This window comes from Alligator mississippiensis, chromosome 7 (assembly GCF_030867095.1).
Source record: "Alligator mississippiensis isolate rAllMis1 chromosome 7, rAllMis1, whole genome shotgun sequence".
Lineage (NCBI taxonomy): Eukaryota > Metazoa > Chordata > Crocodylia > Alligatoridae > Alligator > Alligator mississippiensis.
In genome coordinates this window covers 5,717,470-5,730,616 of record NC_081830.1, presented here as the reverse complement: position 1 = coordinate 5,730,616, position 13,147 = coordinate 5,717,470, and the positions used below count along the sequence as shown (strand labels likewise).

General features: G+C 55.1%; 1 gene segment (V, D, J or C); it reads right to left on the bottom strand.

Moving 5' to 3' along the window:
* On the bottom strand, window positions 1-770 carry LOC132251557 (immunoglobulin heavy variable 1-8-like). The segment is given in 2 exon segments: window positions 1-314; window positions 728-770. Coding segments are annotated over 2 exon segments (357 nt in total).
* Between the last annotated feature and the right edge of the window lie 12,377 nt (window positions 771-13,147).

Sequence of the window (13,147 nt, the reverse complement as noted above, 5' to 3'; positions counted from 1 at the left end):
TTACTGTGACCTTGTGCAGTAATACAAGGCTGTGTCATCCATCTTCAGGCTGTTCAGCTGCAGATAGGCTGTGCTGATGGAGGTGTCCCTAGTGATGGTGAATTGTTCTTTGAAAGCCTCGGCATAGCCAGTACCACCAGTATTGGGATTGATAAATCCAATGTACTCAAGTTCTTTTGCAGTGGCCTGTTGTATCCAGTTTATGCCAAGGTAAGTAAATGTGTGACCAGAGGTCTTACAGGTCATGTTTATGGACCCCCAGGGCTTCTTGACTTCTGGTCCAGACTGGGTCAGTTGGATCTGGGAGCTGACTCCTGCAGAGAACAGAGATCAGAGGGAATCAAGTTCAGTTCATTTTTGCCTCTTAAAGCTCTTTTCCCTAATTGCATCCAGGTCCATCCTGTTGTTCTTGCCTGGGAATCTGAACTCCTTTTCTCTTTTAACCCTTGCATCTGTGCTGCCACCCTGTAATGGGGGGGCATACTTTTGTTCCATTTTCTTCCAAGCAAGTGAAGGAGCAGAGGCCAAGCCTGAGATACTCAGTGGTCCTAAAGGATTTGGATGCCCAGTCCTCAGTAATGCTGATGACACTTGGACTAGTGAGGCCCTGAGTGGGCATTAGCTACCACAAATCCTGCATCCAAGGTCTGAGCCCTGACCCTGAAACCCTCACTCCCTTCCCCAAGGCCCTTCTCTCTCAAGGAGTATGCCCATCCCCTGCACTCACCTGAGTAAGCTGCCAGGATAAGGATCATGCCCAGAGCTGCCATGTCTTCCCCTCAGTGCCCTTGTAGGCTATACATGCACAGCTCTTTTTGCCTTGTGGGTCAGGCTTTCTCCTTTATTAGGAAGTTTCCCTGACTCTTTTGCATGTCATCACGGCTAAAGCATCTGCATGAGGCTCACCTGCACCAGCATTGCCTATACGTTTGCTGGAGTGCCGAGGGCAGACAGTATCACTGCAGCCCTTGTTGGGCCCTGCTCCAGGAGAGCTCTTTCAGCAGGGTGACTTGATCTCCCAGTCAGGCCTTGGAAGCTCTCTTCACAGACGAGCTCTGTTGGTGAGCCTGGCTGTCCAAAACCACAGCCAAGGTTTGGAAACAGAGGTGCCACATACTGGGTTTTCATGTCCCAACAGTATAATATCCACCCCTAAACACCTGGAGATAGTGATGTCCTCAGTGTTGGTCCTCTTTTCTGTGACATATTCCCATAGTAAATGTACAGCCTTCCTGCCACCATGTGGCTGTGCACATCTGCCAAGACCAGGGGAGAACGAATCACCTGGTGTTTTCTTCCTTTTGGTTGGAAGTAGGAAGAGCTGAGGGACGACTCAAGGGTGACAGTGACTTCCCTTGACATTTCTGGGACTAGACTCTATCTGCATCACTAGTGAAATCCTTCCTTCCCAGTCCAGTCCCTTTCCAGGTGTCTGAGGAATCCAGTATGTAGCCAGATACTGAAAGCAGATCTCCACACAGGTTCTCCTCTGCTCCAGGAAGTGCTGTGAATCCCAGCTCTAGTCTTCCTAGCCTTTTTTCTGGTGGATCCAGCCCCACAAGGAACAACCGCTGGAGATGATGTTGTCAGAAGCATTTGTACATTGTCATGGCACCGGTCAGGTTGAGGGTCTCTCCGGGCTTCACCACCCTTGGGCTTGATGGCACCAGCTGCACCTGGCAGAGGGCACCTGGGAAGAAGGGACATGGTTACAGGCAGTGCTGTCCCCACCCGCGTCCTGTTTGGATTAAGGCTGAGCACACAACCCTGCTCTTTGTTTCTTACAACCCCCAAGCTTCCTTACCAGGCAGGGCAGAGAGCAGGAACCCAAAGGCCACAAGGATCAAGATCTTTTTGAGTGGTGCAGACTGTCTTGGACTGACAGGACCTGCCCCAGTCACCGCATGTGCTGAGCCCCTGCTGGGAGGTTTCTGGGCATCCAGCAACTGCAAAGGTGTGGTGCTGAGGTCTTGTGGGTGGGTTTCCTCAAGCTCTGAGGTGAGATCAGTGAAGTTTTCATGGGTCAATGAAATCAGTAATCTCAGCTCCTGGGAGGGCAGATGAATGAGATCTGTGGGCACAGGAGGGTGTAGTTACTTGAGAACTGATGTAGAAGTGTCAAGTCCTCTGGCTGCCATTTGGCCCTCACACAGCTTCCCTTTTGGGGACGGGCAGTCTGCCTGCCTGCAATCACTTTGTAGTTTCCTTGGTCATTCATTGCTCCTTCCATCATTCAGCAACCTTCCCTTCCTTGGTGTTGCGGTCGGGGACAGGGACACTTGACTCTTCACTTGTATCATTATCATTATGCCGGGTCGTATTGGTAATTCCTCTGTTCAGACATCTTGTTATGGGTTGATGTAGGTTATGTCACCCAGACGACAGAGGTCAGAGTGGACCCAGTCCAGACACTGTACTGGGGAATAAATGTCAACCTAGGGCTCATTTAGGAAAGGGCATTACTGGAGGAGTGCAAGTGTCTCAGTGCTCCCCCAGCAGGCCCCTGCCCAGCAGGAGAGCCAGCACCCAGAGATCTCCTGATCCTAGAGCTATCAGGCTGGGCAGAGCTAAGAGATGGGGAATGGGCATTGGGGTGATGATGAGAAATAGATGCTTAGACGGAAAAAGCTGCCGTTTAAAGTCCAGTCTGCTGTAGGGAAGGGACAGAGCAGACAGCACCCCAGAAAGATTTAACTAGGGCTGTAGCCACCTCCCTATCTGCACTCAGCCCCGTAAATCCCAGGTGCTTCAGCAGGTTGACTGGAGGGTGTTGGTATCCCTGGCAGGCTCCTGCCCTGGAGCTGAGAGAAGATGAGGGGAGAGGTGTATCCGAAACCTGCTCAAGGCTTCAGTTTGGTGCCTCAGAGCTGAAGGCTTCCCCAGGGATTGGACACCCCCTGCCTGAGACTGGGATTTCCCTCTCCTTGGTTCGTGCATGGTTTGTCCTGTCCCTGGGGCAATGCTAGATCCTCGGAGAGCTCCCTAGCTTCATTTTAAGAAAGTCTTGTCTGCAGACTCCTGGGTGCTGGCTCCAGGGGACTCTCTCTCCCACCAGCCCTCTCCCAGGATGGTTGGGGTGACGGCACCTGAGCTTGGGATCTTCCCCTGGAGTTGGAGCTGTGCAGTGCTGGAGGGGCAGGCAGGCCTGTGTGAGTTGGGGCTTGGACTGAGCTCAGCTTCTTCCCTTAGTTAATGCTGAGCAGGGACAAAGTGCAGGGCAGGAGCCTGAGATGCTTGTTGCATGTCTGTCCAGACTCTGCTTCCAGTTTTTCTTTATCCCGTGCTCTGCTCTGTGTCACCGTGCCCCCAGCTATGCCATTTACAGAGCAGAAGTGTGTGTGTGTTAGCTTGTCTCCTCTACAGAAACAGCCCTCTTCAGGTTGTTCAGCATCCAAAGACTGTGGTTGAGCCCTTGGCTGGGGACAGGTTTGATGAAGGCAGGGGTAGAGCTGTACCCTATAGACTAACTAATCACAAGTGCCAACTTTTTTGGTAGCTACAGCTGGTTTCACTGAATGCTAGGTAGGGATTTCAGGGCAAGCACATCTGCAGGGTCCAGAGCCAGGGATTATGGAGCATCTCTGGGACAGCCAACCCCCTTGGGGAGTGGAGCCCCAGATCCTTGCAGGCCCTGACAGTATTTAAGGGTCCCATGGAGGATGAGACTGGGCTTTGTGTGTGTGTCCAGCAGCTGAAACACCTCCTTCACAAATGGCCCCAGCCTCTTCTACTTGGAAGTGGTTAAGATGTCTACCAAAAGGGGTCAGATTGCATTAGAAATTGTGCCCCCAAGCCTCTTTAAGGCTTCTGAATATCTCAAGGTAAATTTTATTTGTAGGAGAGCAGATGTGCTTTATCTCGTGCTCTGCTGCCCTCGGAGATGATCCCTAGCTATGATAAACTGGGCAGGTCTTTCAGGGGATGTAACCGGTGTGAACAGCCTTGAATACTCTCTTTGGGCATTTTTACACATGCAAGTGCTCCTGTGCCGGGAACTTTGAAAAGCGCCCGGCACTGTGACACATCCAGTTGTATAAGCAGCGAAATGGTGGTGGTGCACCTTACAAGTGCTTTATTTCAAAAGGGCACCACCACTGTTGTCTGTGTGCTGACGTGCATTTTACCACTTAACTGTTCATGTCACAGCACAGTTCACCTCCGCTTGTGTGCGGCGCAGACTTAATTAATTGAGTCTGCTCCGAAGTGGGAGATCCTTTAGTTCTTGTATCAGCTTTTATCTTAAAGGGCCCCAAACCAGCAAACCAGTTCCCCCTGCAGCCCAGAGGCAGGTTAGCTCTGGACGGGCTCCTTTTGTCTCCTGTCTGGGGCCTTATCCAGACCCAGGAATTGGATCTTCCCCAGAGGCGCTGAGGGGGCAACAAGCACAGAAATGAGGCCCAGACACTCTTTCCCTTGGGCAGGAGGGTGAGAAGGATGAATGAGGGATTATTTCCTCCCCAGAAGTGGCAGAGCCGCTCATCAGCCCAGCTGTTCCTGCAGGCTTAGCCCAGGCAGCCTGGGGCTGCAGCAGGAGGCTGGGGTGCTCTGCCAGGTCTCCAGCTGTGGCGTGGAGAGGAGGGGTGTGCAGAGGCAGGAATTACCTGGGTGGCTTGGAGCGCCACCCAAGAGAGAGGGGGGCAGAAGATTGGGGAAGCAGGAGGGAGAGGCAGGAGTGGCCTCAGCTGCATCAGGAAGGGGTCCCTGTACTGGGCCTGGGTCCCCCTCCCCTCTCCCTGGTAGAAGGGCATCCTCCAGGGAAACTGGTATGGTCTGTGCACAGATCCAGGTAATTGGCTTCACACTATAGATAAGGGCTGGGGTGGGTTTGCTCTGGGGATCAGGGGAGTAGGCTGGGCCTTGGTAAAGAGGTGCGTGTGCCTTGGGGGGTGGAGGGAGATGCAGGAAAAAAGTTGTGGAAGCCATTGTGTCTCTCCGCTCAGTGTAAAAACGGGTTTCCTTGCCCAGCAGTGAGGGTGAACGGCTGTGTGGAGCAGAGTCCCGGGCAGCAGCGGGTGATGGTGCCAAAGCTTGTTCAGCTCAAACCTCTTCCTCCCCCCACATCCTGAGCTGGGTACACCCCACTGTGCCCAGGCTGCTGCTGCCACTGGACCTGCTGTCCTCCTGGGACATGCACTGAGAAGGACCTGCCTGGGATTTCCTGTGGCCTGGAGCCATGTCTGCAGGGTTGGGTCTGGGGGTGGCTTTTGTCAGGGCTCCTAGAGTGGAAAAGAGTCTCGAGGCTGGGGTCTGTTCTCCCCTGTCCCCTGTGTCCCCTCCTGCCTCTGTGCAGGGCTGTGCTGTGCAGCGTGGCTGCCCCCTCCTGGCATTTTAGAAGGGAGGATCTGAGCTGGGATTTTGTATTGCCATGAAGAGGGTTTGAGTCACTGTGTGTTTCTGGCACAGTAATATAGGGCTGTGTCCTCGGGTTTGAGGCTGCTCATCTGCAGGTAGAGCATGTTCTGGGAGTTGTCTCTGGAGATGGTGAATCGCCCCTGAACAGCCGGGGAGTACGACTGGCTGGATCCATCACTGCTAATTCTACCCACCCAGTCCAGCCCCTTCCCTGGAGCCTGGCGGACCCATTCCATGTAGTAGCTATTGAAGGTGAACCCGGAGGCTTTGCAGGAGAGATGCAGAGAGTCTCCAGGTTTCCTCACATCTCCTCCAGACTCTACCAGCTGCCCCTGGGACCAGGCACCTGAAAAGCAAGGTAGGATCCAAGAGTAACTAGTCTGAGGGCAGCGTCCATGCAAAGCTCCCCTCCCCTACCTGTGGGAAGAAGACATACCTTGCAGAGCTGCAGCCAGGAGAAGCAGGTGGAGCCCAAGTCCCATCTTGCCTGGTGCTGGGGGAAGCTCTTGTGTGTTGGTGGTCACTGCCTGGACCTGAGGGCTATGGGTTGTGTGTGCAGGTGCTGCCTGGGCAGCAGGACAGAGTGATTTATAGCGGGCAGCCTGTCTGTGATTTGCATGTCCCCTGCCTTATACCACCCTGCTGCTTTCCCCAGGGAGGGGGATCAGTTGTGCTGGGCACAGACAGTGGCTGGACCCTCCCATCCCATGTGTCTGGGTACCTCCCACAGCAGGCTCTGGGGCTTTATTTCCTTCCCCTTTGCTGAAGGGACCTGTCCCCTCAAAGACACACCATTGTGGATGCCCTGGGCAGGGATTTGTATGTGCTTTCCCTTTTGGGGCTAAGAACCGAGAGCATTTGAGTCCTGCCAGCACTGGTCAGAGTCTGCATGTAGGAGACTCATCCCCCTGAGGCAGGGCAGGGAGCTCAGCAGGAGGTGGGGATTGCTCAGGCTGCCAAAGGGTTTCAAGCACCCACCATCCATCAGGTGCTGGGAATCCTTCCTTTGTGTGATCCCGTGTGTCCATCAGCCTGCCAGCATGTGGCCTTTTGCTTGTCTAGGGTCTGGGAAAGAAAAAGGGCTGGGGCAAACCTTTCCATGGCAGGTGCTCGCAGGTAGTCTGGCAGGGAAGTGTACCTGCTATAAAGCAGCCTGCAGGGGATGAGGCCTGTTGCTTTCATCATCTCCTTTCTCTCCTCCTCTCCCATGACTGTTGGGGCTGAGTGGGGCCTGTTTCCCAGGGGGATGCAGGGATCATATTCATGACAGGAGCTGGTCTCTCCTGCTGCACTGGAGAAACCCAACAAGCTCCCTCTGTTCATCACCGTGGGGCTGTGATGTCCCTGCCCAGCTCAGAGGGTGAACCCACATGGCTGCTGCACTCCAGGTGCTCAATGCTAGCAGTGACTCCTGCTTCCTGCTGGCTGGCTGTCGTCTGGGGTTATCTTTGTCATCGTTGCTGCTGTCCTCATTGGGTGTTCTTGATGTGTTGTCAGTGTTGAAGTCTCAGGAACTGCAGCGTCGACAAGCTACATCCAAGAGATGCCAACACCAGTCTTGTGTTAGAGAAGGACCACAGACTCAGTTTGGTGGCAAAGATCTGGCCAGGTTTATTGTCTGCAAGCACAGCCCTAACACATTTTGCCCTAACGAGTACATCAGACCTGGAGCTAAGGCATTTGTACTTGTGACAAGGTAGTCAGCGCAACACAATGCAGGCTCCTCCAGGCCACTGCATAGTTATACTCATTTCCAATTCTCCTTTTATATCATGATTTGAATACTGTGTTAAACTCCATCTTGTATCTTGAATGTCTCAAACTGTCCTTTTCCAGAGCCTTGTTCCATGTTCTGACCCAGAAGTTACTGTTCCAGCTTTTTCCTGGTTTTGGACTATGCTGCCTTGTACCATCATTTCTGCCTCCCATTTCCTGGCAGGAGTGCACATCTGGCCCACATGCCAAGTTTTTTTGGTGAGGATTTCATGCATTCTTCAGGTTTGCAAGTGAGGCATACTATTGCCAGTGCTTCAACAACACCTTTGTGTGAACAGCATACGTTAATCAGTGCTGCAGCGAGGCTACACCTGGCTGGTTCTTCTGATCTAATAGACCTGATGTGTCTGACCCAGCAGGCTGAGCATGGCATTGGAAGCTGCTTCCTCTGACTCGTACACAGGCAGGTGGGTCCGGCAGGGCTGGTTTCTGTGCAGGCCCCATAGGTTTTCATTTACTCTGTGTATTTTTAGCACAGTTATACTGGGCTGTGTCTCCAGGCTGAACCCTGGTCAGGTGCAGGTGCATTTGACTGCTGGATGTGTCTGTGCTGATGCTGAGGTGGCTTTGGAGAGCACTGTTAGAGACGGTGCCTCCACCACCTCAGATAGCTCAGTCCCACCCCAGCGCTTCCCCTGATGCCTGGTGAGCCCAGAGCACATCCCAGCTGGGGAGAGAGACTCCAGACACGGTGCAGGTCATGCTGAGGGTCTGTCCAGTTGTCACCACCCCTGGGCCAGACTCATTTAGCATAGTATCATGGAAAGTTGCTAAAGACCTCTGGAGGTCATCTAGTCCAATCTCCTGCTCAAAGCAGGACCATCCCCAACTTGATTTCATAGATTTCATAGACATTAGGGATGGAAGGGACCCCAAAGGATCGTTAAGTCCAACACCCTGCTCCAGGGGCAGGAAGTCATCAGGGATGAGCGAGAAAGGCCTCATGGGATTCCCAAAGATTCGATGTCACAGTACTGGGGGCCAAAGTGTCACAATACATCGTGGCAGACTGAGACCAGTTCCAGAGAAAACATGCAATTGGGCCTGCCAAAGGTCAGGGGCGGACAGGGTCTCAATACACAGCCAGCAGAACATGCACTACACCCCTCCTCTCTGCAAAGCTGAATTAAACCAGGTCCCAGGGTGATTCCAACAGATGCATTGCTATGTGGTTGGGCAAGGCTCTGAGTTCAGTTCTTTTTCCCTTGTGCTGAGGTCCCTGCTGTGGGGCTGGGTGGACTCAGCTGTGGGAGCAGGCGGCAGTGCAGCGGGTGCAGAACGGGGCTGTCTAGGCTGCGAGAGGGGAGCGGGGTTGGAGAGCAGGGTCAGGCCAGTGCATGAGCCAGAATTGCAGCTCCCTGGCACTGCTTGCGAGGGGATGGGGGTTATTCTGTGCTCTCTGCCAGGCTCTGGGTTCGTCTGCCTCCTCTCTCTCTTCCCTGTAGTGTGGGCTTGTCATGGGGATGGACAAAAATGATTCGTGTGTGTGTGAAAGTATACTTCCCTGTACGTATCGCCACTTGTGTGTATGTGTGTGATGTCCCTGCTGGTGCCCATGTGTGTGTCTGGGGTGCCAAGATGGAAGTGTGTAGTTCCCTTTTCAGCAAGGAGGGACTGGGGGATCAGGCAAGGCAGAGGGTGCAGTGGATCTGGCCTGGGAATAGAGACTGCCCTCTGCCAGGCCTGGGTCTGGTTGTGAGTCTACCCCAGCAGGGCTGAGCTGCTGGGAAGTGCCAGCCTGGGCTTGCTCTTGTTCTCGTACTTTGTGCATGTCTCTTGCTTCCTCTGTCTCCGAAGAGAAACTGCCAGGGCTGCCTGTTAAGAATCCGCTTCCCCTTTTTGTGCAGCCCCTGCCCTGCTCTGTGTCGCTGTGTGCCTGCACAGTAATACGTGGCGGTGTCTGCAGCTGTCAGGGAGCTGAGCCGCAAGTAGTACTTGGTGTTGGAGGAGTCCACGGAGATGGTGATTCTGTTCTGGAAAGCTGGGCTGTAGTATGTGCTACCAGTCCACAACCCCATCCACTCCAGCCCTTTGCCAGGAGTCTGCCGGATCCAGTTCCACCAGTTACTGCTAGTGACAGAGCCACCAGTGACGGTGCAGGTCAGGCTGAGGGTCTCCCCAGGCTTCACCACTCCTGGGCCAGACTCCTGGAGCTGCCACTGGGACTGGATGCCTGAAAAAAGCAGGGATCAGTCAGCACCCACCCTGACAAAACTCCCCAATTTCTGCCACTCCCTGCAGCCTCCCCCAGCACTCACCTGGCACCAGGGCCAGGAGGAGCAGGGGACAGAGCAGGGATGTCATGGTGCTGCAGGAGGGGAGCCCAGAGCCTGGGAGGGAAGCTCAGCTTGTGGGGGCAGTGGCTCTGAGCACCCCAGGGCCGCTACTTGAGCAAGGAGCTTGGCTGGGATTTGCATCGAGGGCGTGTGCTGGGGCCTGGCCTGGGACAGATAGGGAGAGGCATGTCTGTGTGTGTCTGTCTGTTTGTGTGTGCATGTACTTGTGGTTTTCTTCCCTCCTCCTTCACCCTCCTGGTGCCAGGGCCCAACTACTGACTGGCTGCTGCAGAGCAAACCCTTCAGCCCTGTTACTGGCAGCCCCTTGCTGAGCCCTGCTCTGCCCCCACGGCTCCAGGCCATCCTGCTGCTGCCTCCAGGGGCTGGTGGAGGTGACAGGTGACCCCAGGGTGCTCTCACCCTCGACCGTGTCTCTGTCTCATTCTGGGTTACGGTCCCTTCTCCCTCTCCTCCCGTGGGCCCCTGTGATCCCCCTGGTTTGGGCAAAGGAGTGACCTCAATCCCCCATGTGGAGTTCCCAGGGCCTGATCATGATGGGTTGGTCTTGTTCAAGTATCTGCTGCAGGGACTTTCCCCAGGAGGGTCATACCCTGGTGCCCTGAGTATCCCCCAGTGCCAGGGGTTTCCCAGCCTGGTGCCCCTGTGCTGGGATCAGCGCAAGTGTGGGCAGGTCCAGGGCAGCCCCTGCCCGGCAGGTCCTGCTCTGTGGGAAACTTCTGCCCCAACCCTCCCTGCCCTGAGCTGCATGCTCCTCCTTTCCCCTGGGCCACAGGGCAGGACAGAGGGACCCCGTGATTCCTGGGACCATGAAATGGGGATGGAGGTACAGCTCCAGGGCAGGGAATGGGGATCTCCAGCTGGGGAGAAGCAGCCAGGCTGTTGGGGATGAAGACTTGGGGCTGGGCTAGAATCCAGTAGGGCTGGGATTGCCCCACAGGGAGACACTTTCCAGAGCAGCGGCCACAATCTGGTACCAGTGAGCCCCTCTGCCCCTGCCCGATGCCCAGAAATGTGCATGTCATTGTGACAAAGTGTGGAAGAGTAGGGCAGGGGCTGGTGCCAGCTCCATGACGGGGCCCCAGGACCTGGACCGGCTGGGCCAGAGCATGGGATGGGAAGGGGTCCTGGGGGCAGGAGCTTTGCAGGGTGAACAGTTTGTGCCCCTTGTTGGCTGGGGTGGCATGGAGCATGTGCATGTGTGTAATGTTCACGGGAGTCCCTGTGTGCAAGGGGCACCTGGCTGTGCACCCGTACTCTCCTGCTCCCTTAAGGGCTCAGCCTGACTCGGGCTCCCTCATCCCAAGGCACACACAGTGACCATGTCCCCTCTTGTCCCTGGGATCAGAGATGGGGTCTCACTCCTACCACAGAAAGTAGCTTGTGATGGTGCTGACAGGCTCCTTTGCCATCAGCAAACTACACTGAGTCTGTGCTGGGCAGGGCTGAGAGATGGGGGATCCTTGCTGGAGAGATGTTGAGGAGCAGCTGGACTGGAGAAACCTGCCCCATGCAGGTCAGGCTGGGGTAGGGAAGGAGCAGGTGGGATAGCAGAAAGGGTTAACAAGGGCCTTAATCACTCCCCAGCTGCACTTAGCCCAGGGGTGGGCAATTATTCTGGGCAGAGGGCCACTTACCCAGATTTGGCAGGCTGTTGAGGGCCATCTTGGGACTAATGTCCCAATGTCTCAGGGCCTGCACCGGTGGGGCAGAGCAGGGTACAAGCTGGCAGGGGTCTGTGGAGCTGGGCTGGGCTGCACCAGCAGGGAGAGGGGGGAGCTGACCTGGCTCCATAGAGCCCCTGATGGCTGGGAAGCAGTGCTTCTGCTCTGGGCCGCACCAGAACTGGCCCTGGACACCGGTGTGGGCCCTGTGCACCCGCTCTCCCAGAGCCCTGCAGCCCCGTGGTACAGGTGGGGAGCTGCGTGTAGTTCCCGGCAGGGAACGAGCTAGTGCTGAGCAAGGGGGAAAAGCAGCTGCTGCCCAGCCCCACGGTCACTGCTCCCTGCTGCAAACTTGTTGGGCTCTCCTGAGTAGGCACAGGCAGCCCCAGGCGGGCTGCGAGCAGCTGCAGGACACGGCGCCAGCCCCATGCTCAGCACCAGCTTGTAACCCACCCCATCATCCAGACTGGGCCCTGGGCTGGGTCTGGGCTCATCCGTCGGTGTTGCGCATGGTGGCAGTAGTAGCTCTGGCCCCCACGCTTGCCGTGCCAAGCAATATTTAGCGACTGCTGCCTCTGGGCTGCCCAGCGTGCAAGCTCCAGGTGGGCTGCAGCAGCAAACAGTGGAGACTGAAGAAGACGGAGGTTTCCAGGCCCTTGCCCTGTCCTTTCCCCTGCTTCAAAGCATGTACTGTCATCACCACCTGCGGGACCAGGCTGTGAAATGGCCCTGGCAGGTTTTTGCTTGGTCTCAGGGGCTTTCTCTCACTCTGTAGCTTGCACAGTAACACCAGGTCATGTCCTCGGGGCTCAGGCTGCTCATCTGCAGGAACAGCAAGTTCTGGGTGCTGTCTGTGGAGATGGTGAATCTCCCTTTTCCTGCTAGTGCAAAATTGATGGCATTTGAGTTCCCAATGATTTCACCAACCCACTTCAGCCCTTTCCCAGAGGGCTGCTGGGCCCACACCATCCAGTGGTCACTGAAGGTGAACCTGGATCTGCAGGTGCAGCAGGCTGCTGCAGTCATCTCTGGAGATGGCAAATTCCCCTTTAACATTGACAGTTTAACATATGGGAGCTGAGGAAGTGCTAAAGTAGGCAACCCACTCTAGCCCCTTCCCAGGAGCCTGTTGGACCCAGCTCTTGTAGTAGCTCCTTAAATCAAATCCGAGGCTTTGCAGGGGTGGGGGGTACCAGCTGGGCTGGTGGGCTACAGATTAGCTTGGAATGAGGGGCACTGGCAGGGATGATGGGGCAGGGGACTTCAGGTTCGGATTGAGGGACACAGGCAGGGCTGGGGAGTAGGGGATGCCACCCATACCAATCGCCAGCCCCTCCCTCCCAGGTGCTTATACCACCACACTCAGGCCAGTGCAGGGAGAGGAGAGTCGTGCACTCTTTGAGAGCCTTGGGTCTTGCGGTACACCCTGCTCTGGGTTGTCATGGCCACATATAAGCGTTTATGGTGCAGGCTGTACTAAACTGCTGCATGTGGCCATTGCTCTCAGGGCTGGGGTGGATCTTAGCCCTCTCCATGTACTGTTACATGGAGCCGTTGCACCTCAGAGCTAGGTGACGCCTCTAGGACTGGAGCCAACTATTTTCCATCCCCTCTCAAACCATTACCTTAGATTCCTCAGCATAACCTGTAAAACCAGTTGAGGGCCTCTGGCCAACCCTATTTACATTTTCACAGACATCTTGCCACACTTTTTAGCATCTTTCATTTCTTGGAGTCTCAGATCAGCAGAGACTCCCTATGCCTGAAGAAGGGTGATTGCACGCGAAAGCTTGCCACAAACTTTTTTTTTCCAACTACTCAGTTAGTGTAAGAAAAGATATTGCATCTATTCAAAGAATCTTGCCTGCCTATGTCCTTAGGAAGACTCGGCTGCAACCAAAAACCCCAACCCCATGTCATGCCTCTGTGGTTTTTCTAGCTTATTGGTTTTCCTGGAACTGGGTTTGTTTTGTGTCAGGGATTACAGCTGGAAATTGTCCCTGGTCCAGCCCATGTGGTCAGGGGTGTCAAAGAGAGTCCCCCAGTGTGGCATGGCATGGG